The 25,736-nt window shown below is 32.9% G+C and overlaps 2 protein-coding genes and 1 pseudogene across 2 annotated transcripts; 2 read left to right on the top strand and 1 right to left on the bottom strand.

Annotated features, from left to right (window-relative positions):
- Nucleotides 1-604: 604 nt before the first annotated feature.
- LOC115992383 (calcium-binding protein KRP1-like) lies at nt 605-1,515 on the bottom strand. The gene has a single exon (XM_031116567.1). It carries the CDS (start codon nt 1,245-1,247, stop codon nt 906-908), a length of 342 nt encoding a protein of 113 aa, XP_030972427.1. The 5' UTR covers nt 1,248-1,515; the 3' UTR covers nt 605-905.
- A 13,592-nt stretch (nt 1,516-15,107) lies between these two features.
- On the top strand, nt 15,108-15,792 carry LOC115991244 (G-type lectin S-receptor-like serine/threonine-protein kinase At1g11300). The gene is made up of 3 exons (XM_031114970.1): nt 15,108-15,312; nt 15,510-15,618; nt 15,738-15,792. The coding sequence occupies exons 1-3, from the start codon at nt 15,108-15,110 to the stop codon at nt 15,790-15,792; spliced, it is 369 nt and encodes a 122-aa protein (XP_030970830.1).
- Nucleotides 15,793-21,152: 5,360 nt separating this feature from the next.
- LOC115991242 lies at nt 21,153-25,384 on the top strand (annotated as a pseudogene).
- The last annotated feature ends 352 nt before the right edge of the window (nt 25,385-25,736 follow it).

Here is a 25,736-nt window from a genome sequence, read left to right as displayed (position 1 = left end):
TCATTTATAACTTAAGCATTTGGCCTGGCACCAACTTTGCTGACGTTTGGAACAACTTGGTCACCATGCATGTTATGTGGGTTATCATTTCCATAGTACAATTTAAGTAACATTTTATATCTATAATAAAAGACATGGTGGTTTGATTTATGGCTTCCCAAATCACTTTAAGAGACGAATTGCTCAAACCATTGTACGTTTGAGAAACTTTATTAACACAACAAAATATATCTTACGGTATTTTTGTTTTTAATTTTTATAGATGATCATAATTTAATATTATTTTATTTTAACTTACAAAAGATTGTCACTTCAACTATTATGAAAATATTGTAATAATTTATTATGTTCTTAACATAACTCTTATGTATTTACCAGCGTTTATGGGCTATTGGTTGTCAAATTATTCACTTAAAAAGGTGAGATAAAATTTGGTTTAAAATTATTTGTTTAAAGTTAGTAATGTCAAACCTTTAAGCAAATAAGTTAGCCAAAAAGACTTATGCCATATTTATATGATGATCATAGGGTCACAGTTGACGTAACGTGCTAATCAAGTTTTCAAACCAGAATTTAAATAGATAGACCAATATATAAAGCTACATTGGAGAGAAAAATAATTTTATTGAATTGACAGAATGGCCATCAAAAAGAGAAAGATATTCATTAGAAGAACACACATGGAGACCACATTTTTTGTTCTTTTTTTGAGGAAAGAAGAAGAGGGGTGGGTTTCAAAGCTAGAGATTCTACATTTCACTAACAATAGCTTCCTCAATACAAAACAACCCAACCCGACCAGGACAACAATAAGAAAAGACAAGATGCCCTAGAACAAGTACAACAAATCAACAATAACTAATTAAATTCTTGGTGCAATTCTTCAAAGGAAACGAATAAAATATTTAAAATTCACTAACAATGGCTTCCTCCAATAATTCGCTTGAGCTTTCCATCAATCCAGGGCTCAACCTAAACATGAGAGTACAAAATTCCATCTCATTCAAAGCCCCGTCCCCATCCAAATCTCCTTCTCTAAGCATACACATTAGCTCCTCATCACTCATGCCTTGCAATCCCAACAAAGCTGAGTTCCTCTTCAAGCTCTGAAATGTGATCACACCCTTCTCTTCATCCATCAACAACCGAAACCCATTGTCTAGCTCCTTCATAAACCCTTCAGCTCCCAATTTCTCCACCATGGCTGGAAAGAAATCTTCAAACACAACCCCATTTCGTGACCCCATTGATGATCAAGCTAGTATACACGTAAAAAAAATCAAAGACCCTTTTGTGTACAATACGTTTTTGATTGCTTGAAGCTTGGTTTGTATGGAAAGGTTACTAGGTTGGGGGTCAATATATATACATAGGGGATCAATGAAAGAATTCAAGAAGAAGATCTAAAAAGAATTAAAAAGGAAATTGAAAGGAAGTGTTGGAGGAAAGAGGTCGCTGAGGATGACAACAAAGGTACAGATAAGACTGAGTTTTTGTTTCGTGAAAAGAGGTTATATTACCGGCATTTTGCTCTGTATAAATCTCCTTCCTCGAAGTTGCATGGAAAGGTACCTGTTGGTCATGGCAAGCATTTTCCTACAAAATATATATATAACACATTAATGTAACTTGGTTTGGGGATGTCTTTTTTTACAAAAGTGCCATCCTACCCCCAACCAAAAAAAAAAAAAAAAAAACGGATAAACTTTTTTTAATTGTATTATTTTTGAGTCAGCAGCAAATGTCTAATCAGAAGCCACTCATTGGGGTTTGGACACGTAATTTGAATTTTTTTTAAAAGCCGAGTTAGAACACACAATGAAGTTTTAGGGTCTGTATGGATCTTATTTATTAAAATTGAGAACTTATTAATGAAAACACTATAATAAGATAATTTTAAATGTGTGAATAGTACCATGAGATCTAAATTTACTTAAAAATTTATATTTTGCTAAGTTTGGTGATCCATGAACAATGTCGTGGGATCCACTATTTTTAGCAAAAAGTACAAAATTTTCATCCCAACGCTTCGCAAACGCATGGCAAACGCATGCTTAATATGACAAGGAACAATAATGCCAATTATTAGGAAAAGAAAAAGTAATCTTACCTGGTCTTCCCATAATTTTAGATACACGGAATGGATTGGCATGATTTATAACAATAATTATAAGAAAGAGATATTCTGTTGAAAAAAAAGGTTTCATACTGTTAAACCTTACCTCAATTTTTTTAAACTAATTGTTTGTTTTGGTTTTCTTAATTTAGAAGGAAAATACATTTGTTTTTCTAATCAAAGAAGTAATTAAGTTTTTTTTTGGTCTATAAAAAGGATAAGTATTGCTTTTAAGGATTCAGCAACTTTGACTCAAGTTGATGTTCACTTGGATGAGAAATAATGTAGTAGATTCTTTTGATAATGATAATTTGATGGTTGCTTGCAAAAATTTGAACTTTAGAGGTTTGTGTTGGTTGGCTGTTAGATATACTCGAAAATATTAATAAAATTGCACGGCTATTAACTGACAATCTTGTATTTAGACTTTAACAAAATTAGAAATTCATGATATTTTTTACACTAAAAAATCTTTGATTGTGCAAATTGGGATTTGGGCTAGTCTTCTTTTTATTGTAAGATTTAAAAAGCATATAGTTCATATTATTTATTATTAATAATATCAAACATATAGCATAATATAGGAATAATAAGGGTGCATTTGTATAAGCTATTACAAAATAGTGTTTTGAGTTTAAAATAATGTTTGTAAATATTTTATGAAAAGTTTTTATTGTGAAATGGTGTTTGGGATTTTACAAACACACTTCTCTTAGGTCCCCAAATTGCCTAACCAAACATAATCTAATAAAATCTTAATTCCAAAATTAAATTCTACTTTGCAAGTCATGCCTTCCTTTGATAACGACAAAAACTCTGGCAGGGTCTATTTCTCTGCGAGTAATGCCTCCCTTTGATAACGACAAAAACTAACGGTCTAAAATAACCTGATCTCAAAGCCAGCAAATTCCAAGGGGGGTGTTGATTGTTGAAAACTTGGAAATCATGCATGCATAAAAATCAGGAATTAATAGACGCATGGTCATAGTCATAATCATAGGCATATTTACCCAAAACAAAAATACACTTATATTTCATTTTCATCATCGATAGCTTTAAATGCTTTAGTGTCCATTTACTTAATGAATGCTGATCAAAGGGTACGGGCAACATGGGTATTTTGATTTGGTTAGGAGCCTACCGCGATGTTTCGATGAAGATGGGGATTGTTCAGGAGCTATTAAATTTAGCACCCCCCGATTTCCAATGACCCATGACACATGTATCTATACGAATATATGGACCTACTATTTGGTCCATCCAAGTGTAACTTTTTGCTTGTGATGGGTTTCTCTTTTTTTTTTGGCCAAATTGTGACAGGTCAATTCAAATCCACATTATTCATCTGCTTGATAAATTTCAAATTGAGGTAGTCAATTCAATGTACCACCACCAAGGTAAGTGACAATGGGATAATGCTCATTTCAGCTTTGGAGGAAGTCACATAGAAACTAGAAAGTGGGGGAGGAAGGGGAGGTCTTGGCCCCCTAAAATTTTAAAATTTTCATAATATAGAGTATTTTTTGAACTTTTTATAGGTTGTGGCCAAAAATTTTCGTCGGTTCTCTCAAAAGATTATTGTGGAGCATAATTTTGATAGGACATATATAGAGTTTTCTATTGTATATTATTTGCGCATGTGATGCATGGTAAAAACTTGGTAAATAAATTAATCTAATCCAAATGTGCATTTGTAAAAACAGTTTGAAGGTGTAGCATCACCTTGGTGATCAAAATACAATAATTAGAAACATCGATAGTGATGTATAGTGACAACCCTAGGATAGGTCTAAAGGTGATTTAGAGAACTTTAATCAATTTGGGGAATAGTTAAAGTGATTGAGAAGGAATGCTAGCAGAGGTAGAATATATAGAGATTTCAAAAGACTCAAATCTCGGATCTTGATAACAAGTTTGGGGATTATGATTGGATTCCACTTTTTGCCATTCAACTCCACTTGCTTGGTGGGTCAATAATTGATCTATTGACCTATTTAAAAATAAAAAATAAAAAGTAAAAAAATCTAAAGATTAAATAATGTAATATGACAAAAAGCATTGTAGCTCAACTCCATTAATTTTTACCTAAACAACGTAGTTTACCTTAATTTATTTAAGATGAAATTATCATGACATTTCCAATACAAAAATCCGTGCCTTCTAGCCCCTGATTCTTGTCAAAAGTCAGATTGACAAGGGAAGTCATGTTAGGGGAGATAAATCCAAGGCATAAGAGATATATTTCCCACCTTCTTAGCTAGTTCATCAACCTCATTCAAGAGTTGGAATTTCAACCCTGGGCCTGGCCAAAGGATGAGCAAAATATTTTATTGTCTGTGACGTAGGCATCCAAGGACGGGGTTGCAAGGCATCTCGAGGCATGCTCTCTTAAAAAATTATTAGTTAATAATTTTGCATACAATAGGATTATGAGATATGAGTAATTGTAGTATTAAAATAAAATTAACATTTTAATTTTGGTTTTATACTAACACATGTGCATGTATTTGCGTATGTATGTGCTTTGAGTTTATTTTGATTGGTATATCAATAACCCTTGGAATCCATTGCTTGATGGATAAATCCCATGGTGAACCATGAGGCTAAGTTATGACTGAATCCCTTGCTTATGTCTTCCTACTCTTTGAGTTGAGGAAAAAAACAAAGGAAAGAAAATTTTCACCTGAAGGTTGAACTGAGTTTTAAATCTCACTTTCTTTTATCAAGTACCTTCTTTGAAGCCTTTTTCTTTTTTATTATATATTATTTTTATTGATAAGTTATACAAGTATTTAGTATATCTTGAACCTATCTCATCCGCTATTATACTATAAAAGGGTAAGTTATACAAGTGTATAGTTTTATCTATGAGTTTTAATTAAATTGAAACTCATAGATAAAACAAGAAAATCAAGATATCCAAGCAAATAATATTACTCAAATGGAATCATTAAAAAAAAAGATATTACTTAATTGAGTTCCTTATTTTTATTCATGTGATTTATATCCTTTCATCTAAAAATATAATTCACTACTAATTTAAGATCTTGGTTAATTAGTTGATAACTTTATACAAAACAATGATGCTACTAAGATTAGAATTGATATAAATTATGAGATGTTATGAAAAAAAAAGTTACACAACATAATGTAACTGTCTTATTTTTTAAAACCCTATCTTATAGTCTTGCATGATTCCATTGAAATCTGATTACAATTTATTTACTTTTTATTATTTTAACAATCAATTTATTTGATATGTAATAAAAATTTTAAAGATACACCCAAATACACAACATACTTCAAATGTTACATTATGATTAGAGTACATTAATTCATTTTCTTAGCAAGTACTCATAATTATCTCAACTTTTATATATAAATTTTGTAATCCAATCACAAATTAACATTCAACTATATTATAAAATTGATTGTATCGGCATGCACACTTATACATAAGTTTTTTCATGTTCCCAAGCAAAAATATTTTTGTACTGTTTAAGCTTAATTGGTGTTGTATGCTTAAAAACGACACTAAAAATCTTGACTGGCTCCTCCTAAAAGCATGATGTGAACCATATGTCAGCTTTTTCTTTTGACTGCTATGAAATTGCTGATTTAGACTTATGGTTTGGATGTACTGTCAATAGTAATTTCAGCACTTATGGAAAGCATATTTCAATCCAAGAAACTGACCATCAAAAGGAGTTACCACTACAGACAGGAAACTTTGTGCAAGCCACAAACGGACGGCTTCCTTCAGCTTCTATATCACTTTGTGTCTTTGGGTTACCACTTTCCTAGAAAACTCCCTGCATATTCATAGATAGATTAGTGCATAGCATAGAAAGAGACTTGATGTACTCATGTATAGTCAAAGGTTGAGTCAAATTCAGACTTTTGTAGCTTTTTTTTTTTTTTGGTTGAAAGAAACTTATTTCACTAATTAAGAGTTATTTTACCAAAATTTTACATTAATTCATCCATGATTTCACATAGGGTTTTTTTATTCTTATACTTGTAAGTTTCATCATTTTTTTTTAGCGCTTTGTAGCTTAGTCACATCATTTTAGGAGCTACAGTTTAAATCCTCACTCTTCTTATTTATCCTAGCTATCAAATTATATAAAAAAATCATTAATTTTACAAATTATATGTTACCAAAGGATTTTTATGATTTTTTTAAACATGCATAATTATGTTCACAATGTAGTTAAACTAATGAAACTACTTGTGACCATCTCTTACCTTAATATGTTATTTGTAAGAAATTGATGTTTGTTTGACAATGACTACCTTTCACTGGCCCAAGTGGTACCTAGTCATGCTAGTGACTTTCAACTCAAGGGTTCTATCCCTTGCATAAACACTTACCCAGCCCAAAAAAAAAAAAAAAAAAAAAAAAAAAAGAGACTACCTTTCACCATAAAGTTATTTGGGTATTAATTTTCTTCTTATTTCTTGACACTAATAATTGCTAATTGGCTAGGTGTATAAGAAAGAATTTAGATCATATTATTTTCATTGACATTTTGTTCTTAAAATAAATTGTGTAAAAGTACAATCATAATAAGAGAAGGTGAAACTCTAAAATTTTTTAGATAGACTAGTGATGAAAATAAGTTGAGATTTTAAACTAAAATTAATAGGCCTATGTAATTCATGTCAATGTGTGTTCCAAATACTTTTTTTTTTTTTTTAATTTCTTGTGGGCTTTTTTTTGGGGGGGGGGTATTATTTTGCCATGCATTTTGGTTAATTTTTCATATTAAACTTTGTTTCTTTGAGAAACAATGGGTGCATTATCAAGAAATTCCCAACACAATCCACTAACAGAGAATTGCTTCAAAGACTATTATACCTTCTTAACTTTGCATTCAAGTCTTACCTTGTGTTTTGATTGGAGAGGAGGAGAGAGGAATAGAGGAAAAAGGTGGGGAGAGATTTAAATCTTTGTTTGGAATATATATATTTTTGGGAAAAATCTTTGAGGGATTTGGAGGGGCGGGGGAATTTAGAGGAGATAGATTTTACTTATATTAAAAAAATTTATATTGTCAATTTTGCTCTTATAATATCAATTTATATTTACCTTAAAAAAATTGAACAAAAATAAATATAATTACCAATTTGTATGATATTTTTTCATTTCCTCTCTTCCCATTTTAATTTTTATGACATCCAAAAAGGAAGGGATATTCTCTAATTTCTTAATTTTTAACAAGGTCAAAACAAGGGGAAGGGGGATAATCATTTTCTTCCTCTTTCCTTTCCTTTCATCCAATAATCTCTACTCTTCTCTTCCACCAAACTTTTGAACATGTTGTCAATAGAATCTTGCATCGACCTACAACGAGATTGCTAATTAAAAATGAATAATGTTAGAGATGCAAATTTTTTTACAAAAAATTTTACAAACTACTAATGTGATGAGTGATTATTGATAAATAAAAAAGTGATGAAAAATGGGGATAATCATTTTCTTCCTCTTTCCTTTTGTTTCATCCAATAATCTCTACTCTTATCTCCCACCAAATTTCCAAACTTGTTGTCAATGGAATCTTGCATCGCCCTACAATGAGATTGCTAATCAAAAAAGAGTAATGTTAGAGATACACATTTTTTTTACAATTTTTTTTTTTATAAAAAGTGAAAAAGTGATGATAAATGATAATGGTGGGTCTAGATGAAAACCGGTAAGAAGTTGGCTACATTAACAGTTTGTAACAATTTTATAAAATAGTTTGTGATTGTAACATTACTTATTAAGAATGCATCTTTTGAGCCGACTTCTTTCTTTCATTCACCTTCTTTAATTGGGTTTGATTCCTTTTCTCTTGACTATTTTGAATATTTGGTTCACAAAACATGCACTCTTTTTGCTAATCACGACTAAAATTTTCTTGGATAACAAAAAATGCAAGGGAATTTTTCCACCTAGATATCCGTACTGTTCTTGCTCCAAAAATATCGGTTTTGTTCGCCTGGTCCCCTCTTCCCGTCATCTAGCGAAGCTTAACATGGTGGCTGCAAGGACAGCCCAGCCCAGCCAGGGCCTTCAGGACCACCATGGAAATTAACTGGTTGATAGGTTTTTCCTTAAAATTGGGTAATACTTACAAAGTGTTACAGCAAAGTTTTGTGCTTCAAGGGAAGGAGTATAACACTATAACTGGCTTGGCAGGTGCGTTTAGACATATATTTTGTTTGAAACAAATTCAGTTCTGGTTTTTTCTTTGTTAACAACTCGCAGTTAATGTCTTTCCTCCATGGTTTTTTGTGTTGGTGTCTGATTGCTGGAAGATTTTGCGGCAGAACTAGCGGGTTAAACAGTGTCATATGATATCTACTAGGAAGCTAATGGATGCACGGATTTTTTGGCTACGACTAGTGCTTGCATTTCGTTTTCCCTTTCCATAGGAAAAACGGGGGAAAAAAATGGAAACTCCAGATGGAAGATATCATGATTTTTAAACAGAATTTGGATCTTGAAGTCTAATTTAAGTTTCCTCAAAAAATAACTAGGTGTTTGAAATTCTAGTCAAACAATGCCACAAACACAAAATTTCACATTTATCATAACAGTTAAGCTGACAGGTTTTTATTGGTTTTTATTTGGATTCATCATTGACAACATTTTTTTACCTAGTACTAAACAATTTGCAATACTAATCAGGTTTGAACTTTTTTGTGTTTGTAGACTTTCTCATTCAAGGTAACAAGTAATTTTTAGGTACTCCAAGAGTACGAAGAATGGTACTCCCTCCTCCAACATTCATGATGTGATTTACTCATTAAATTTATGATGTGGCCTATTATGAAAGTGAGAGGAGGGAGCACCATTTCTCTGTACTCCTGGAATACTTATGATGTTTTCCTAGATAATAATGATAATAATTACACATTCTTTTAGTAGTCGTGTGCTGATTGGGCTTACTTATTATTGTATCTATAAAAAATTAAAATTTGAAAAATTGTGCACAAATAAATTAACTATATATATAAAAAATCCAAGCCAAACACAATTTTGTGTTGTTTGTGCTTGTTTCTATTCCTTTTTCTTTTTCTTCTTTCTCCCTAATTAAATGTGGTAAAATAATGTCTTAATCCACGACCCTAATTAATACCACTTTCTTACGTATTTCAATTGGCTCATCTAAAAATTACTTAAATGCTATTATGTGCTGGAAATATGCAAAAAGATTTTCCATAAAATTGTTAACAACCCCAATTAAAATAGAATCAGATTGAAATATAATTTTAATGTTGAAATTAATTAAAATTATGAATAAACACAAAGATTTCAGGAGTATTGCAAGAGTGTTCTCATTGTCGCATTTACATATGAAGAAGAATGGTGATGTTTCTTAACATGATGGAGTTGTTGTAAAATTATTGTCTAACAACTAGGGCAAAAGCATGTTAAGATGAAGGAACTCTAAAAAACAATGGATATCAATCTAGATCATGTGCAAAGAAAAATGTAGACTACTTTTATTATCACAAGAAAGCATACCACTAATAATAATGCAAAGATTTGAAACAACACCAGGGATAGGAAGAATGAATAGAAGCCCTTAGAACCAGTTAGTTATTATTGGCTTACTAATTCGATATATATGTGCTTATAAAGATTTATATATGTTATTAACAGTGGTGGAGCCAGGATTTCAATTTAGGAGGGCAAGATTAAAAGAGAAAAGATTGAAAGTAAAATTATTCTAAAAAATAGCAATTCAATATTAATAACAAATAAATAAGCAATTATATGCTAATGTAATTTTCATTTGTCACACACAATCTAATACAAATGTAAACTTTAATTTACTTTTTTATACTTAGTTTAATTTACTTAAATGCCCTCAATGTAAATAGTTAATTAATGATAATCAAATTGAGAAATTAACTTGAATGCATACAGTTTAATTATATAATTTGATGATTTCTTCAAAGAAATTGAAAAAATAAATCAATACAATAGTGTTAAGAATATGAGAATATGCCTACAAAGTTGTATACGTGTCTCATTGTCAGGAATGCTTTTAAAAAACTAAGTAAAATTCAATTTTCTTCTTTAATTCTTCTAAGTAGTTAAAATTTTGGATTATAACAAAAATTCAAAATTTGAAATTGTGAAGAGAAGGAAGAGAAAAATTAGTAGATGCTCTAAGTTTTCCTTTAACAATTAGTCTAGAGTCACCATTTTTTTTTTCTTTTCACAATCATTGAGCTGACAATTTGTAAATGTAGACAATAAAATAATGTCAATGATAAACCAAAATGAAAATAAATAACATCTCCAAAGTTGTGGAATTTGTTGCAGAAAATATTTTGTTTAGCATTGCTCGCTTTTCAGCGGTGTACTTCTACTAACATGTATAAAGGCATGGGAGAGTTTTTTAATTTTTTAAAAATTTGTGGGACTAGCACTTGCTATTCAATCTTGATTTTAGAGTCCATGACTTACCGTGAGGAGAATACTAGTTTTTTGTTTTTGAGAAGCTTTCTGTCAGTGGATGGTGCATACTACTTTCAACTATAACTAGTCGCTAACCCGTGCGATGCACGGGATAGTTAAACAAAATTTATACACATTCACTTTTATTGGTACAATCATTTGAAAATAATTCTAACTAATACCCAAATGTAAGAGACACATTGACTTACTATTTAAAGTAGCCTTCTGAAGAATTTACACATATTGTGCAACTGAGCCTTAATTTCTCATCAACAATAAAAACATGGAAATTCAAAACATGGAAAGAAAATAAAAATTACAACAATTAATTCCATTATCTTTCATGCTATACTTTGTAGTTGTACGGAATTATGTCAACTCAATTTAAGTAGTTGTAATAAATTTTATTAGAGATATGAACATATTGGATTTCTCAAACAATTACCGGTATTGCAATAAAATGATTTATTATTGAAAATAAGAAACAAAGAAAATCTATCTATAGCTTAAGAAACACAATATAATAAAATTAAAGAGATAAAATTTTCGGAGGACAAAATATTATAGATAATTTTAGAAACAGATTATACACTTAAAAGGGTTAGTAATTTATAGCACTTACCCCCCACTAGTAGTATACAGATACCAAGTGCGGTCGTCGTAACCCTTTGAAAGAACCTTCCCCAATTGGACCCTATCAAAAAAAAAAAAAAAACACCCAATTAACAAAATTGATCCAAAAGGGTCTAAAAAGCACACAAAATCAATTCAAAAAACAAAAATATGAGACAAAGTAATTACTTTCCGCTGCCAATGAAATCGTCTTTTGTATTGCTGTTCCAAACTGCAACACTTATCTCTCTAAGGCCTTCAATTAACGAAAACACAAACTTTTCTTAGAATACCGAAGTATTATGACCATCTATACACACACACACACAAAACAAAATCAGCATAACTCACTATAACTCTATAGAAGCCTCAAAAATATAAAGAGAAATTAAAGGGGTTGGATTTGATATTTACATTTGGAGAGAGAGAGTTTGCAGAAATTGTGGCTTTATATTTCTTAACTTGAGAGAGGGGTAAGGTTGTTAGGGTTTTGAGGTGTTATAATGTTTTTATTTTTATTTTTTATTTTTTAAATATTGTGCTGACGTGGAAAATTGTGGTCTGTGGCTTTATATTTCTTAACTTGAGAGAGGGGTAAGGTTGCTAGGGTTTTGAGGTGTTATAATGTTTTTATTTTTATTTTTTATTTTTTAAATATTGTGCTGACGTAGAAAATTGTGGTGCCAGCAGAGGCTTCGGTTTTATATATATATATATATATATATATATAGATAAGAGTATATTATACATGATTTTTTTGGCGAGCTCAAGTGGGGCGACTGCCCCCTCTCGCCCCCCCCCCCCGGCTCCGCCCATGGTTATTAATGTGATGTGTGTGCTTAATCCTTAAGTTAGTCTATCTCCTAGTAACTCTTCTAATCACGTCCATATGAACTCTTGGTTGTCAAATTAAGGTTCATTCACGTGCATGGGAATAAGAGGGAGTTGCCATGTGAATTTGAGACCAATAAGGAGTTCAGATCGATTGGCACTTCGACTATTGTTAATTAGTTAATTAGATAATTTGCATTTTTTTTTTTTTTTTTTTTGGGTACGTTCGTAATAGATATGTTCCATCTACACGCTGCATGGGAATGTTAAATGCAACCATTTCTCATGTGTAATTTCTCAAGAAATTTTTTTTTTTTTACGTTGCATTAGTCAATTTCTCTCCACAAGCAGACTTTTTGAAATTTTAATTAAAAGTTTACTATTTTTATGAAAAAAAAAATGAAAGGATCTATTAATCTAAGAATGAAACTATATTTTATTTCGGGTATGTGATGCAAGTTAAATGAGTACATATTAGAATTTTGAACGGTTTGCATGACAAACAGGATTCAACATGAAATTTTCAAAATATTTCTATAAAATGCACTTTGTTCACATTTTGAACAAATACCCAAGAAATCATCTCAAATAAAGTGAGATAGAAAACTAATCTATCATGACATCTGCTGAGTCCCAATTTAGTCTTATCTGAATTAAAAAAATAAACTAACAGTTTTAATCAATCTGTGTATGTTTCAAGGTTAAGAAAATCTTTTTCTTTGCACTCATATATAGACACTGCGCTTTCTTTTTTTAATTTTAAATTTATCCTTCCTCTTGTGGGCTTGTACAATATCATTGCCTTCTCCTAATTCTATTTAAAACTAAGAGACCAAAACTATGCTAACAATGACACGCCCAAACAATTGGGCCTTTACCATGTGGGTTGGACCGAGGGTGCCAGTGCAATGTGCACCCCACAACATCAAATTTTGTGCATTTAGGCTGCGTTTGAATCGGCTTCAAACCAATTTCAGAAATCAATTTCCGGAAAATGCGTGCGTTTGGCTGTCACGGAAAACATTATTTTCCGGAAAATGATTTCCTGTTGACCGAAATTTTCAGTTTGACCACGGAAATGAATTTCTGCCTTCATTTTCACTTCAAAGGATTTCCGGAGAGAGAGAGAGAGAGAGAGAGAGAGAGAGAGAGAGAGAGAGAGAGAGAGAGCGCGCGCGCGAGAGGAGAAGACCAGTCCGAGCTCCAGTCCGAGCCGATCTCCAGTCCGAGCTCCAGTCCACGTGCGCGGACCAGTCCGACGACGACGATCGACGCTTCGCGAGATCGCGCCATCGCGAGATCGCAACGTTGATCGCGATCTCGCGACGGCGAGACCGCGACGTTGGTCGCGATCTCGCGACGGCGAGACCGCGACGTTGATCGCGATCTCGCGACGGCGAGACCGCGACGTTGATCGCGATCTCGCGACGGCGAGATCGCGATTTTTCTGGGTTGTGGCTTGTGTTTTTCTGGGTTTGTGTTTTCCTCCTTCTTTTCCAAACACCAGAAAATATTTTCCGAAAAATTTTTTGAAATACAACCAAACACACAAAAATATTTTCCTTTTCCGGAAAATATGTATTTTCCGGAAAATGTTTTACGGCAACCAAACACAGCCTTAATGATTCTTTACGGCTTTTATTCTTTTGAATCAGCCTTTTTATATCAATTTTGCACATCAACTTTTATATTCAGATGCTGATAATACATGCCAAAAAAAAGTCTGGATGCATTCTTCTTTGGATAGTTAATTTTGATGCCATTTCTTATAATACAAATGCGTTACAATGTTAAATTTTCTACATAAATGTCAGTGTATTATATGGGAGTAATGATAGTTTTTTGTGTAGGAATTACCGTTATACTATTTTGAGACATGTGAAGTTTGAACGTGATACTTCAATTAATCTGACTTTTCCAATTCTCTTATAACTTCACCGCTAGAACTTCTATTTTCATATTTTGACTCTGTTTGAATACTGCTTATTTTGTTGAAACAGAAAACTTATTGCTGAAAGTACTGTAAATAAAGTAAAAGTTAGTTGAAATAGTGTAGCAGGATCCATGAATAGTACCAAAAAGTACAGTAAAACCCATAAATAGTAACAAAAATAAGCTGTATAGTAAAAAAATTTTAATTTTTCATTGGTATCTAAACACACACTTCATGTCCTTTCATCCTGTGAGTTTCTCTTAATACTTTTGTTTAAATTCATTAGATCCTCACAAGGAAAAACTGTTGAATTGGAGAAAATGTTTCAACATTATTAAAGGAATTGGTTGAGGTCTACTCTAGCTTTATAGAGATTCTAGATTAAGAATTATTCACAGAAATCTAAAGGCAACTAACATCTTGTTGGATAAAGAGTTAAATCCACTATTTCACCCCTATTTTCTCTTGTCAACTAAACAATGGAGAAATAAGTTTTTGAGCACAATCAAATCTAACTTGATTAAGATTTAGTCAGTTGTAGGCCAATCTAAGAATTAAGTCCAAATTAAAGTGATTAACCAATTAACATAAGAATACAGAAATCAAAACTAAGCATGGATAATCAAATAAAATGAATAGCCCACAGAAATCAAAACTACAATAACACAGCCATAACACATGGATGTGCTATTGAAGAGGAAAACTCAAGAATTGGACGGAAAAACCCCTTTGTGGTCTTACTGCCGAAACCAATCTACTAGAATAGATAGTTGCAGTGCATAATATCTATGTACTCAAGCCCTCTAAGCTTTTACTTGCAGCCGACTTCGCAATTCCTTTCTCTACTCTACCATCTGGATTTGTGACTGAGCTCTAATTGCAACTTCAAGCCACCATGGCTAATTTTGGGTTGCTCCAATGATTCGTAAGGCACTAATCAACACTCACAAATCTTGAGATAATGAAGAATATGATGGTATCAATCTCCACAGAATTCACCAATTTGCAGTTGCTTCCTGGGATTCGAGCCAAAGAATATCAAAGAATGGAATTGAGGCAATTGGACTAGTAGAAGTGTTAGGAGGACTCCGTTGCAGTGTGAGAGGGTGAACACTGGTGGTGAAGGAGACAAAAAAGATGGGTTTTTGAAACAGAAGATGATGAAAGTGACAGACTTTGTAGATTGGTCAATTGCTTTCCAAAACAAATGCAGAGAGCAGTGCTTGGAGAATTGTTCTTGTATAGCATATGCATATGAAACTGGCATTGGTTGTATGTCTTGGATTGATAAACAAATTGATACAAAGCAATTGTCCAGTTCTGGAGTTGAACTTTACATTCATTTGGCCTACTCAGAACTTGGTAAGTTGTTTATTTTTTTATGCTTTTATGTGAAAATTACACTTCAAATTATCCACTAATGGTCTAGTTTAATACCATATGAAACTTAGTCCTATAACTTCAACCGAACACCATTTAAAAGACTCTTGATTTAACACCATTTTGTAGTCTATTTTGTTTGAACAAGTATTATTCTTTTGTTTTTCCCTGATTTACAGATAAAGTGGGAGATGTGAAAAAAAAACTGTCACAATCACTAATTTACAGGAACAATTTTCCTTTCCATCTGGACTTATTTACTGTGGAGGTGGATGGCAAAGCAAAAAGGTAATATTCCCACCTAAATTAGCACAGTGGACTAGTAAATGTTGCCATATATTACATTACTCACTACTATAGTGGAGATTAGCAAGTATAACGAAAGTGAAGATCTTATTGTTCAACAGAGAAGAAGCACAACCAAAATTTCTTAGTGACAACCTGGACCAAGTTAAAGGCTAGGACCTACCATTATTCAATTTTGAGAAGCTAGCAAGTGCAACGAACAACTTCCATCTATCTAACAAGCTTGGGCAAGGTGGATTTGGTCCCTTATACAGGGTAATGGTTGCCCTACTAGATGTTTCTTGTCTAATAATTTGAATGTCTAGTTAACCATTAGATGTTTGTTTATAGGGAAAATTGTCAGATGGACAAGAGATTGCAGTAAAAAGACTTTCTAAAACTTCTGGACAAGGGTAACAAGAATTTATGAATGGTGTGGAGTTAATTTTAAACTTCAACATTGGAATCTTGTTAGGCTCCTTGGTTGCAATATTAAAGGAGAAGAAAAGATGTTGATCTATGAATTCATGCTGAACAAAACTCTAGATGCATTCCTCTTTGGTAAGTTAATTTTGATGACCTTTCTTATAATACATTTGCGTTACAGGTAAATTTTCTGCTTATGAATATCAGTGTATGAGTAGTGATTGTTGCACACACTGTGTACGTACACACCTTGGGCAACAGGAATTACTGTTATAGTATTATGAGACATTTGAGTTTTTTTTGTCATACTTCAATTGAAACAGACTTTTCCAATTCTCTTATAACTTCACCCCTAGAACTTCTTTTTCAAATTTTATGTTCTTTCACCTTGTGAGTTTCTCATAATGATTTTGTTTTAATTCATTAGATCCTCACAAGGGAAAACTATTAGATTGGAGAAAACGTTTCAACATTATTGAAGGAATTGGTCGAGGTCTACTTTACCTTCATAGGGATTCTAGATTAAGGATTTTTAATCGAGATTTAAAGGCAAGTTACATCTTAATGGATAAAGAGCTAAATCCAAAAATATCAGATTTTGGAACTGCCAGAATTTTTGGAAATAATGAAGACTAGTTCAATACTAATAAGGTTGTTGGAACATAGTAAGTACCTTTCGTTTGGGTCAATTCAACTAGAAACTAGTACTAATAAGTGGAAGAAGAAACTCTAGCTTTTATGGTCATGAGCAGTCCATGAGCCTTTTAGGATTTGACAATTTGTAAGTCATCCTTATCTCATGAGCCTTTCAATTTTATTCAAGTATAATTGTCAATTTGTATGATATTTTATCATTTCCTCTCTTCCCATTTTAATTTTATGACATCCAAAAAGGGAGGGATATTCTCCAATTTCTTTATTTTTAAGGAGGTCAAAACTAGAGAAATGGGGATAAGTATTTTCCTCCTCTTTCCTCTCTTTTCATATGATAATCTCTAATCTTCTCTCCTTCCAAACTTCCAAACATATTGTCAATGGAATCGTGCATTGACCTACAATGAGATTGCATTGAATCTGGTATTACATTTTGCTTCTTTGAACTGATTTCTTTCTTTCATTCACCTTCTTAATTGGGTTTGTTTCCTTTTCTCTTGACTACTGGGAATATTTGGTTCACAAAACATGCACTCTTTTTGCTCATCACGACTTATATTTTCTTGGATAAAAAAACATGCAAGGGAATTTTTCCACTTAGATATCCGTACAGTTCTTGCTCCAAAAATATCAGTTTTGATAGCCTGGTCCCCTCTTCCGGTCATCTAGCAAAGCTTAACATGGTACCTGCAAGGGAAACCCAGTCAGGGCCTTCAGGACCACCATGGAAACTGGTTGACAGGTTTTTCCTTAAAATTGGGTAATACTTACAAAGTGTTACAGCAGAGTTTTGTGCATCAAGGAAAGGAGTATAACACTGTAACTGGCTTGGCAGGTGTATTTAGACATTTTTTGTTTGAAACAAATTGAGTTCTGGTTTTTTCTCCATGATTTTCTGTGTAAGTGTCTGATTCTAGGAAGATTTTGTGCCTGGACTAGAGGGTTGAGCAATCTCATATGATATCTACTAGTAAGCTAATGGATGCACAGATTTTTTTGGCTACGAAGAGTGGGGAACACCGGAACAAGATGAAATCCAAGTGCTTGTATTTTGTTTTCCCTAGTTTGTTTGTACTGCACAGAGGATTTCTTGTATTCCTCTTTTGTGGGATGCATTGAGCTTGCCCCACCTTATGCTGTAGCATGTATGTAAGCTAATAAATGTAATTAATGGGGAAAAAATGTAAACCCGAGATGGAAGATATCATGATTGTTAAACAGAACTTGGATCTTGAAGCCTGATTTAAGTTTACTCAAGAAATAACTAGGTGTTTGAAAGTCTAGGCAAGGAATGCCAAGAACACACAAAATTTCACATCTATCGTAACAATTGAGTTAACAAGCTTTTATTGGTTCTTATTCGGATTTATCATTGAAAACATTTTTTTTTTAACCTATTACTAAACAATTTGCCATATCAATTGGGTTTGAACTTTTTTTTGTGTTTGTAGATTTTCTCATTCTAGATAACAATGATAATAGGTACACATGTTTTTAGTAGTAGTGTGCTGTTTGGGCTTGCTTATTATTGTATCTATAGAAAATGAAAATTTGAAAAATTGTGTTTAAATAAATTAACTATAGATCTGTTTGGATTGAACTTATTATTGTTAAAACTGAAAACTGAAAACTGAAAATTGAAAATACTGTAGCAAAATAATTTTTAAATGTGTGAATAGTACCGTGAGACCCTTTTTTAATGAAAAAGTTGAGATTTGTGGATTCCATAAATAGTACACGAGACCCATTGACAGTGTAATTGCAGACAAATGTGTGGACGTTGAAAGTGGTGTGGGTACCGTGCACAGTGCACGGGACCCACTAGTAGCTGTGGGACCCACTGGCAGCTGTGTTCATGTGCTTTTGGGTAAAAGGAAAAAAAATAAAATAAAATAAAAAAGGCAAACACAAATGCAGGATTCATCTCAATCCAAACCGCACCTATATAAAAAAAAAAGCCAAACCAAACACAATTTAGTGTTTTTTGTGCTTGTTTCTACTGCTTTTTATTTATATTCTTTCTCTCTAATTAAATGTGGTAAAATAATGTCTCAAATCCATGACCCTAATATCATTTTCTTCCGTATTTCACTTGGCTCATCTTAAAATTTCCTAAATGCTATCACGTGCTTGAAATATTGAAAATATTTTTCATAAAATAGTTAACAACCCCAATTAAAAATAGAATCGGATTAAAATAGAATTTTAGAGTCCGTTTGAGAATAGTTTATTTAGTTGAAGCTGAAAACTTTTTGCTGAAAATACTATAGATAAAGTTAAAAACTAGTTGAAATAGTATAGTGAGACTAATAAATAGTACTAAAAAGTGTAATTAGATTTATGAATAGTAGCAAAAATAAGCTAGTAAAAAAAACTATATTTTTCAGCTAATGCCAAACGCAACCTTAATGTTGAAATTGATTAAAATTATGACATAGATTTCAGGAGTATTGCAAGTGCTCTCATTGTTGCATGTAAATATGAAGAAGAGTGGCAATGATTCTTAAGCTGATGAACTTGTTGTAAAATTAGAGTCTAACAACTAAGGCAAAAGCATGTTAAGATGAAGGAACTTTTAAAAAAATGGATATCAATCTAGATCTATGCTAAGAAAAATGTAGACTACTTTTATTATCACAAGAAAGCATACCACTAATGATAATGCAAAGATTTGAAACAACACCTGGGATAGGAAGAATGAAAAGAAGCTCTTAGAATTAGTTAGTCAATATTATTTGGCTTACTAATTCGATATATATATATATATATATATATATGTGTGTTCATAAAGATTAATATATGTTATTAATGTGATGTGTGTGTTTTAAAATACTTAGTATTCTCAAAAGAAAAAACAGTGGGTTAATCCCATATTGGAAAATGAGTGAGTTAAAGAGGTTTAAAACCTGTGCTGTATATTCAAGAGTTAGAGTATTCTGGATATACATCACTGTCACTCTTGATTGTTCTTGTCTTTGGTGTACGTTCCTAATAGATATGTTCCATCTACATGCTGCATTGTTAAATGCAACAATTTCTCATGTGTAATTTCTTAAGAAATTAAAAAAAAGTAAGAAGTTTTATGTCGCATTAGCCAATTTCTTCACAAGCAGACTTTTTGAAATTTTAATTAAAAATTTATTATTTTATATGAAAAAAAAAAAAAAAAAAATGAAAGGACCTATTCTATGACATGTGGGTGATATCTAAGAATGAAACTATATTTTATTTTGGGTATGTGATGCAAGTTGAATGACTACATACTAGAATTTTAAAGGGTATGCATGAAAAACACGATTCAACATGAAATTTATTCACATTTTGAGCAAATACCCAAAAAAACCTCTCAAATAAATTGGGATAGAAAACTAATCTATGTTGACATCTGTTGGGTCCCAATCTAGTTTTAAGGTGAATTAAAAAAAATAAATTAATAGTTTTAATCAATCTGTACATGTTTTGCGATTAAAGAAAATCTTTTCTTTTCTTTTTTGCCATCGAATAGACACTGTACTAATTTTTTTTTTTTAATTTAAATTTATCCTTCCTCTTGTGGGCTTGTACTACCATTGCCTTCTCGGCTTCTCCTAATTCTATTTGAAACAAGAGGCCCAAAGTACGCTAACAATGACACGCCCAAACATTTGGGCCTTTACCATGTAGTCTGGAGCGATGGTGCCAGTGCAATGTTCACAGTGCACCCAACAACATCAAATTCTGTCCATTTAATGGTTCAGAACTTTTACGGCTTTTATTTTATTTTATTTTTTTTAAGAGAATCCGGCTTTTATTTTTTTGAATTTGCTTTTATATATCTATTTCGCACAGCCACTTTTATATTTTAAATACGAACACTTTTTTTTTCTGCTTTTCAAAATGGGTATATTAATTTTAGCATTAATTGTGGAAATGTGTATGAAATGGTGGATATAAAGGAGTGCAAAAAAATATTTAGTCTAAATATTTAGTGAAAAAATATTTAGTCTAACTTTTACGAAATGGTGGAAATATTTTGGCTAACTTTTATGAAATGTTGGATATAAATGATTCTTATTATGGAAAATCTAATAACAAAAATAATGTCAAAATAAGAAGAAAATAATTCAACTGCCTTCCTAGAGATGGATCATGGAAGCTTCCATGCATGGAGCCATTGTGTTGTTTGATGCTGAAATGTTGAATTGTTGAGAAGAAAGTTTGTGAGTTTTTTCACAAGCCTTTATAGTGATCTTGTGTGTGAATGCAATCCAGTGGGTGTCTAATTTCAATATATTTTGCTACAAACACGAGCAAGTTGACAAATGAATATTGTTTCACATTTGAGTCACTATGGGCTGCTTTGACTTTGAGTAATAGAAAGTTCAACCATGCAGCTCTTTAAGAAAAGAATGAAAAGAAGCAATGACTGAATGATGCTCCTGGCATCTAAAATCTTCATTCTCAGCATTGAAAAAGTTATGGGACGTGTTCGAAATACAAGTATGTCCGTTTTATTGTCTTGCTATGTTGCGTTTGTTTAGAATTTGGTTCTGCCACAGACACCATCACAGCTTCTCAGCCCATCAAAGACCCTGACTATATAACCTCCAATGGGAGTGCTTTCAACCTGGGATTTTTCAGCCCAGAAAATTCTACCAATCGATATGTTGGAATATGGCATAAAAGCATTTCTGTATTTACAGTTGTATGGGTAGCTAACAGACAGCAACTTCTTAGAGCATCCACAGCAGCTGTGGCATAATTTATGCCATTTTGCCACACTAAAGGCTTACTTTATTATTTTACCACATCATTTTATAACATTCCATTTATCAAATGTTTTATTATTCAATTTTATATATTAAAATAATATTTATTACACATTAAAATAATATTTACAACTCATCAAATACAATCAACAGCCACCACACTGCTGCCAACAACCAACAGCCACCACCACACAACCACCATCTTCATCCACAACCCAAAACACAATTCAAAATGAACCCATAGCCCATCAACACCAAATCGGAAGCCCCACCACCTCAACCACAAACCCCGACAAACCCACCGCCTCCACATCCTCACCCACACCCACTTCCAAACCCAAAACCTTCATAATCCAAGTCAACCCAGACTCCAAACCCACCATCTTCATCGCCGTCATCATCATTGCTGTCAACCTAGACTCCGACCTCGTCATCACTGTCATTGACATCGACATTACTCCCAACCATAAAAGCTTCAACGACCAACACAACAGACCCATACCCACCCATCGCCGACCCATCCAACGGAACCCATAGCCTAGCCCATCCGAACTGAATCCAGCCAACACTATCTGAACCCACAGATCACTGTCTAAATCCACCCATTGCCCAACCCACCCATCAAACCACAGCCAAAAAAAAAAAAAAAAAAAACCAGAAAAACCATTGCAAGAGAGAGATCTGCGTGGAAGTGATCGTCAACGTTGGTGTCGGCGTGGAAGAGCATTGAGGGTTGGGGTTTGAGAGGAGAAGATTGGGGTGAGAGAAAGGAGAGGATTAGGGTTTGAGGGTGAGAATGACAGAGAGATGAGAGAGAAAGAGGAATAAAAAATAATAATAAAAGCATATGCCACATATGTTCGTACTGTGGAAAATTTGTGAGGATACTGTAGCATGTTACAAATTTTATAAGATTTGGAACATCTGATAAAAGGGGGTTTTTGGTGTTTAGTGTGCCAAATATTTGGCATTTGGCACATTTAGCACATCTAGTGCGGATGCTCTTAGGGATTCTTCTGGGGTTCTTACTATATCTGAGGACTTCTTGTGGTACTAAATGGACAAAAGGAGGTAATTTGGTTAGCGAATGTTACAAACTCTACTCCCAATTCAAGTGCCCAGCTTTTGGATTCAGGGCTTGCAAGAAAACACTACAGGGACAATCATATGGGTGAGTTTCGAATATCCTTCAGATACATTCTTGCCAAAGATGAAGCTTAGTGCTAATGTAAGAACGGGTAAGAAAGTGCAGATTACATCTTGGAAAAGTCCTTCTGATCCATCCATTGGAATCTTCTCTATCAGTATTCAACCTCTTGGTCTTCCTCAAGTGTTCATTTGGAACGATGGTAGCCCATATTGGTGTAGTGGTCCATGGAACAGTCGGATCTTCATTGGAATTCTGGATATGGATTCTGTATATCTTTACGAATTCAGTTTTGTAAATGAACAAGATGGAAATTTTTATTTGACTTTTGATTTTGTAGACAAGACTATCCCATCTATTTATGCCTTGAATTCACAAGGGAATCTAGTGCAAAAAGATTGGTATAATGGGAGTGAGGATACTGGGTGGTTAGCTTTGCAGACTGAGTGTGATGTTTATGGCAAGTGTGGGGCATTTGGAACCTGTAATCCAAAGAATTCACCAATTTGCAGCTGCTTCCAGGGTTTCGAGCAAAATAATACAGAAGAATGGAATCGAGGAAATTGGACTAGTGGATGTGTTAGGAGGACACTGTTGCAGTGTGAGAGAGTGAACACTGGTGTTGAAGAAGGCAAAAAAGATGGCTTTTTGAAATTGAATATGATGAAAGTGCCAGACATTGCAGTTTGGTCAAGTGCTTTTGAAAACAACTGCAGGGAGCAATGCTTGGAGAATTGTTCTTGTATAGCATACGCATATGACACTGGTATTGGCTGTATGTCTTGAACAAATAAACTAATTGATACACAGCAATTCTCCAGTTCTAGAGTCGATCTTTACATTCGTGTGGCCTACTCAGAACTTGGTAAGTTGTTTTTGTTTTATATTTTTATGTGAAAATTAGGCTTCAAATTATCCATAAATGTTCCAGTTGCTAGGTTACTTTGTCTTTTAACTTCAACCAAGTAAATCAGTGTAAAAAGACTCTTTATTTAACACCGTTTTGCAGTCTATTTTTTTTTTTTTTTTTTTAACTATTATTATACTCCCCCCCCCCCCTGATTTATAGGTAAAGAAGGAGATGAGAAAAAAATTGTAACAATCACAGTGATCACAGGAACAATTTTCCTTTCCATCTGCTCTTATTTATTGTGGAGGTAGATGGCAAAACAAAAAGGTAATATTCCCACTTAAATTAGCTCAGTGGACTAGTAAATGTTGCTATATAATTCATTACTGACTACTATAGTGGACATTAGCAAGGAAAAAGAAAGCAATGGAGATCTTATTATTCAATAGAGAAGAAGCACAACCAAAATTTCATAGTGACAACCTGGACCAAGTTAAAGTCTAGGAGCTACTACTATTCAATTTTGAGGAACTGGCTAGTGCAACAAACAACTTCCACCTTTCTAACAAGCTTGGGGAGGGTGGATTTGGACCCATATACAGGGTAATGGTTACTCTACTAGAGGTTTCTTGTCTAATAATTTGAATGTCTAGTCAACTTTTTGATGTTTGTTTAAGGGGAAATTGTCGGATGGACAAGAGATTGCAGTAAAAAGACTTTCTAAAGCCTCTGGACAAGGGTCACAAGAATTTATGAATGAGGTGGCGGTAATTTCTAAACTTCAACATCGGAATCTTGTTAGGCTCCTTGGTTGCTGTGTTGATGGAGAAGAAAAGATGTTGGCCTATGAATACATGCCAAACAAAAGTTTGGATGCATTCCTCTTTGGTTAGTTAATTTTGATGCCTATTCGTATAATACAAATGTGTTACAATGTTAAATTTTCTACATATAAATGTCAATGTATTATACTAGGAGTAATAAAAGTTTTTTGCATAGGAATTACTGTTATACTATATTGAAACATTTGAACAATGTTCTCTATTGTGATACTTCAATTAAATAGACTTTTGCAGTTCTCTTATAACTTCACCACTAGAACTTCTATTATCATATTTCATGTCCTTTCATCTTGTGAGTTTCTCTTAATGCTTTTGTTTAAATTCATTAGATCCTCATAAGGAAAAACTGTTGGATTGGAGAAAACGTTTCAACATTATTGAAGGAATTGGTCGAGCTCTACTTTACCTTCATAGAGATTCTAGATTAAGGATTATTCACAGAGATCTAAAGGCAAGTAACATCTTGTTGGATAAAGAGCTAAATCCAAAAATATCAGATTTTGGAATGGCCAGGATTTTTGGGAATAATGAAGACCAGGCCAATACTAACAGGGTCGTCAGAACATAGTAAGTACCTTTCATTTTAGTCAGTTCATTTAGATACTAGTAATACTATTTGATGGCAAGATTTTGATGTGTTTTGTTGTTAAAAATTTAGTGGCTATATGTCTCCTGAATATGCAATGAAAGGGCAATTTTCAGAAAAATCAGATGTTTTTAGCTTTAGGGTGTTGTTACTAGAGATACTAAGTGGGAGAAGAAACCCTAGCTTTTATCATGATGAGCAATCCATGAGCCTTTTAGGATTTGTAAGTCATCCTTATCTCATTGCCATATTTTTTAAAACCTCAAATAGTTTTCATTACCGATGCTAAGGATTTCAATCTTGTTTTGATGTTTCCAAGCATGGAAATTGTGGAATGCAAACAACATTATAGCCTTAATAGGCCCAATGATATATGAACCATATTGTGAAATGGAGATGTTGAGATGCATACATGTCGGCTTGTTATGTGTGCAAGAATTTGCCAAAGATAGGCCTATTATATCTGTTGTTATTTCCATGCTTAAAAGTGAGATTGTTGATCTTTCTCGGTCTTGAATTTTTTATTTTATTTTTATTTTTTGATGAAACTCGCTCTTGAGTTGGAACCGGTTGAATCCGTGGCTTAGGATAAATTGTCTTCCAAAGCTGCCAAGTTGAACAAATCCAATGGTCCCAAGAAAGAAGAAGAAAAAAATAATAATAATAATAAAAACACCTAATGCTCTAGAAGACTAGAACAACAATGAGACATTATTTTATTGAATGATTGAACGCTACATTGTTGTTGTTGTTGTTGTTTTTTTTTTTTTTTTTTATTTATTTATTCTTTAAATGTCTCTATATGGCCGTTTTGAGTAAGCAAGTTGATTGATGGGCATGTGGGTATTTTAATTTTATTCATTTGAAA

Source organism: Quercus lobata, chromosome 5, assembly GCF_001633185.2.
Source record: "Quercus lobata isolate SW786 chromosome 5, ValleyOak3.0 Primary Assembly, whole genome shotgun sequence".
Classification (NCBI taxonomy): domain Eukaryota; kingdom Viridiplantae; phylum Streptophyta; class Magnoliopsida; order Fagales; family Fagaceae; genus Quercus; species Quercus lobata.
Note: the sequence above shows the minus strand (reverse complement) of the source record. Positions and strands in the feature narration are given on the sequence as shown.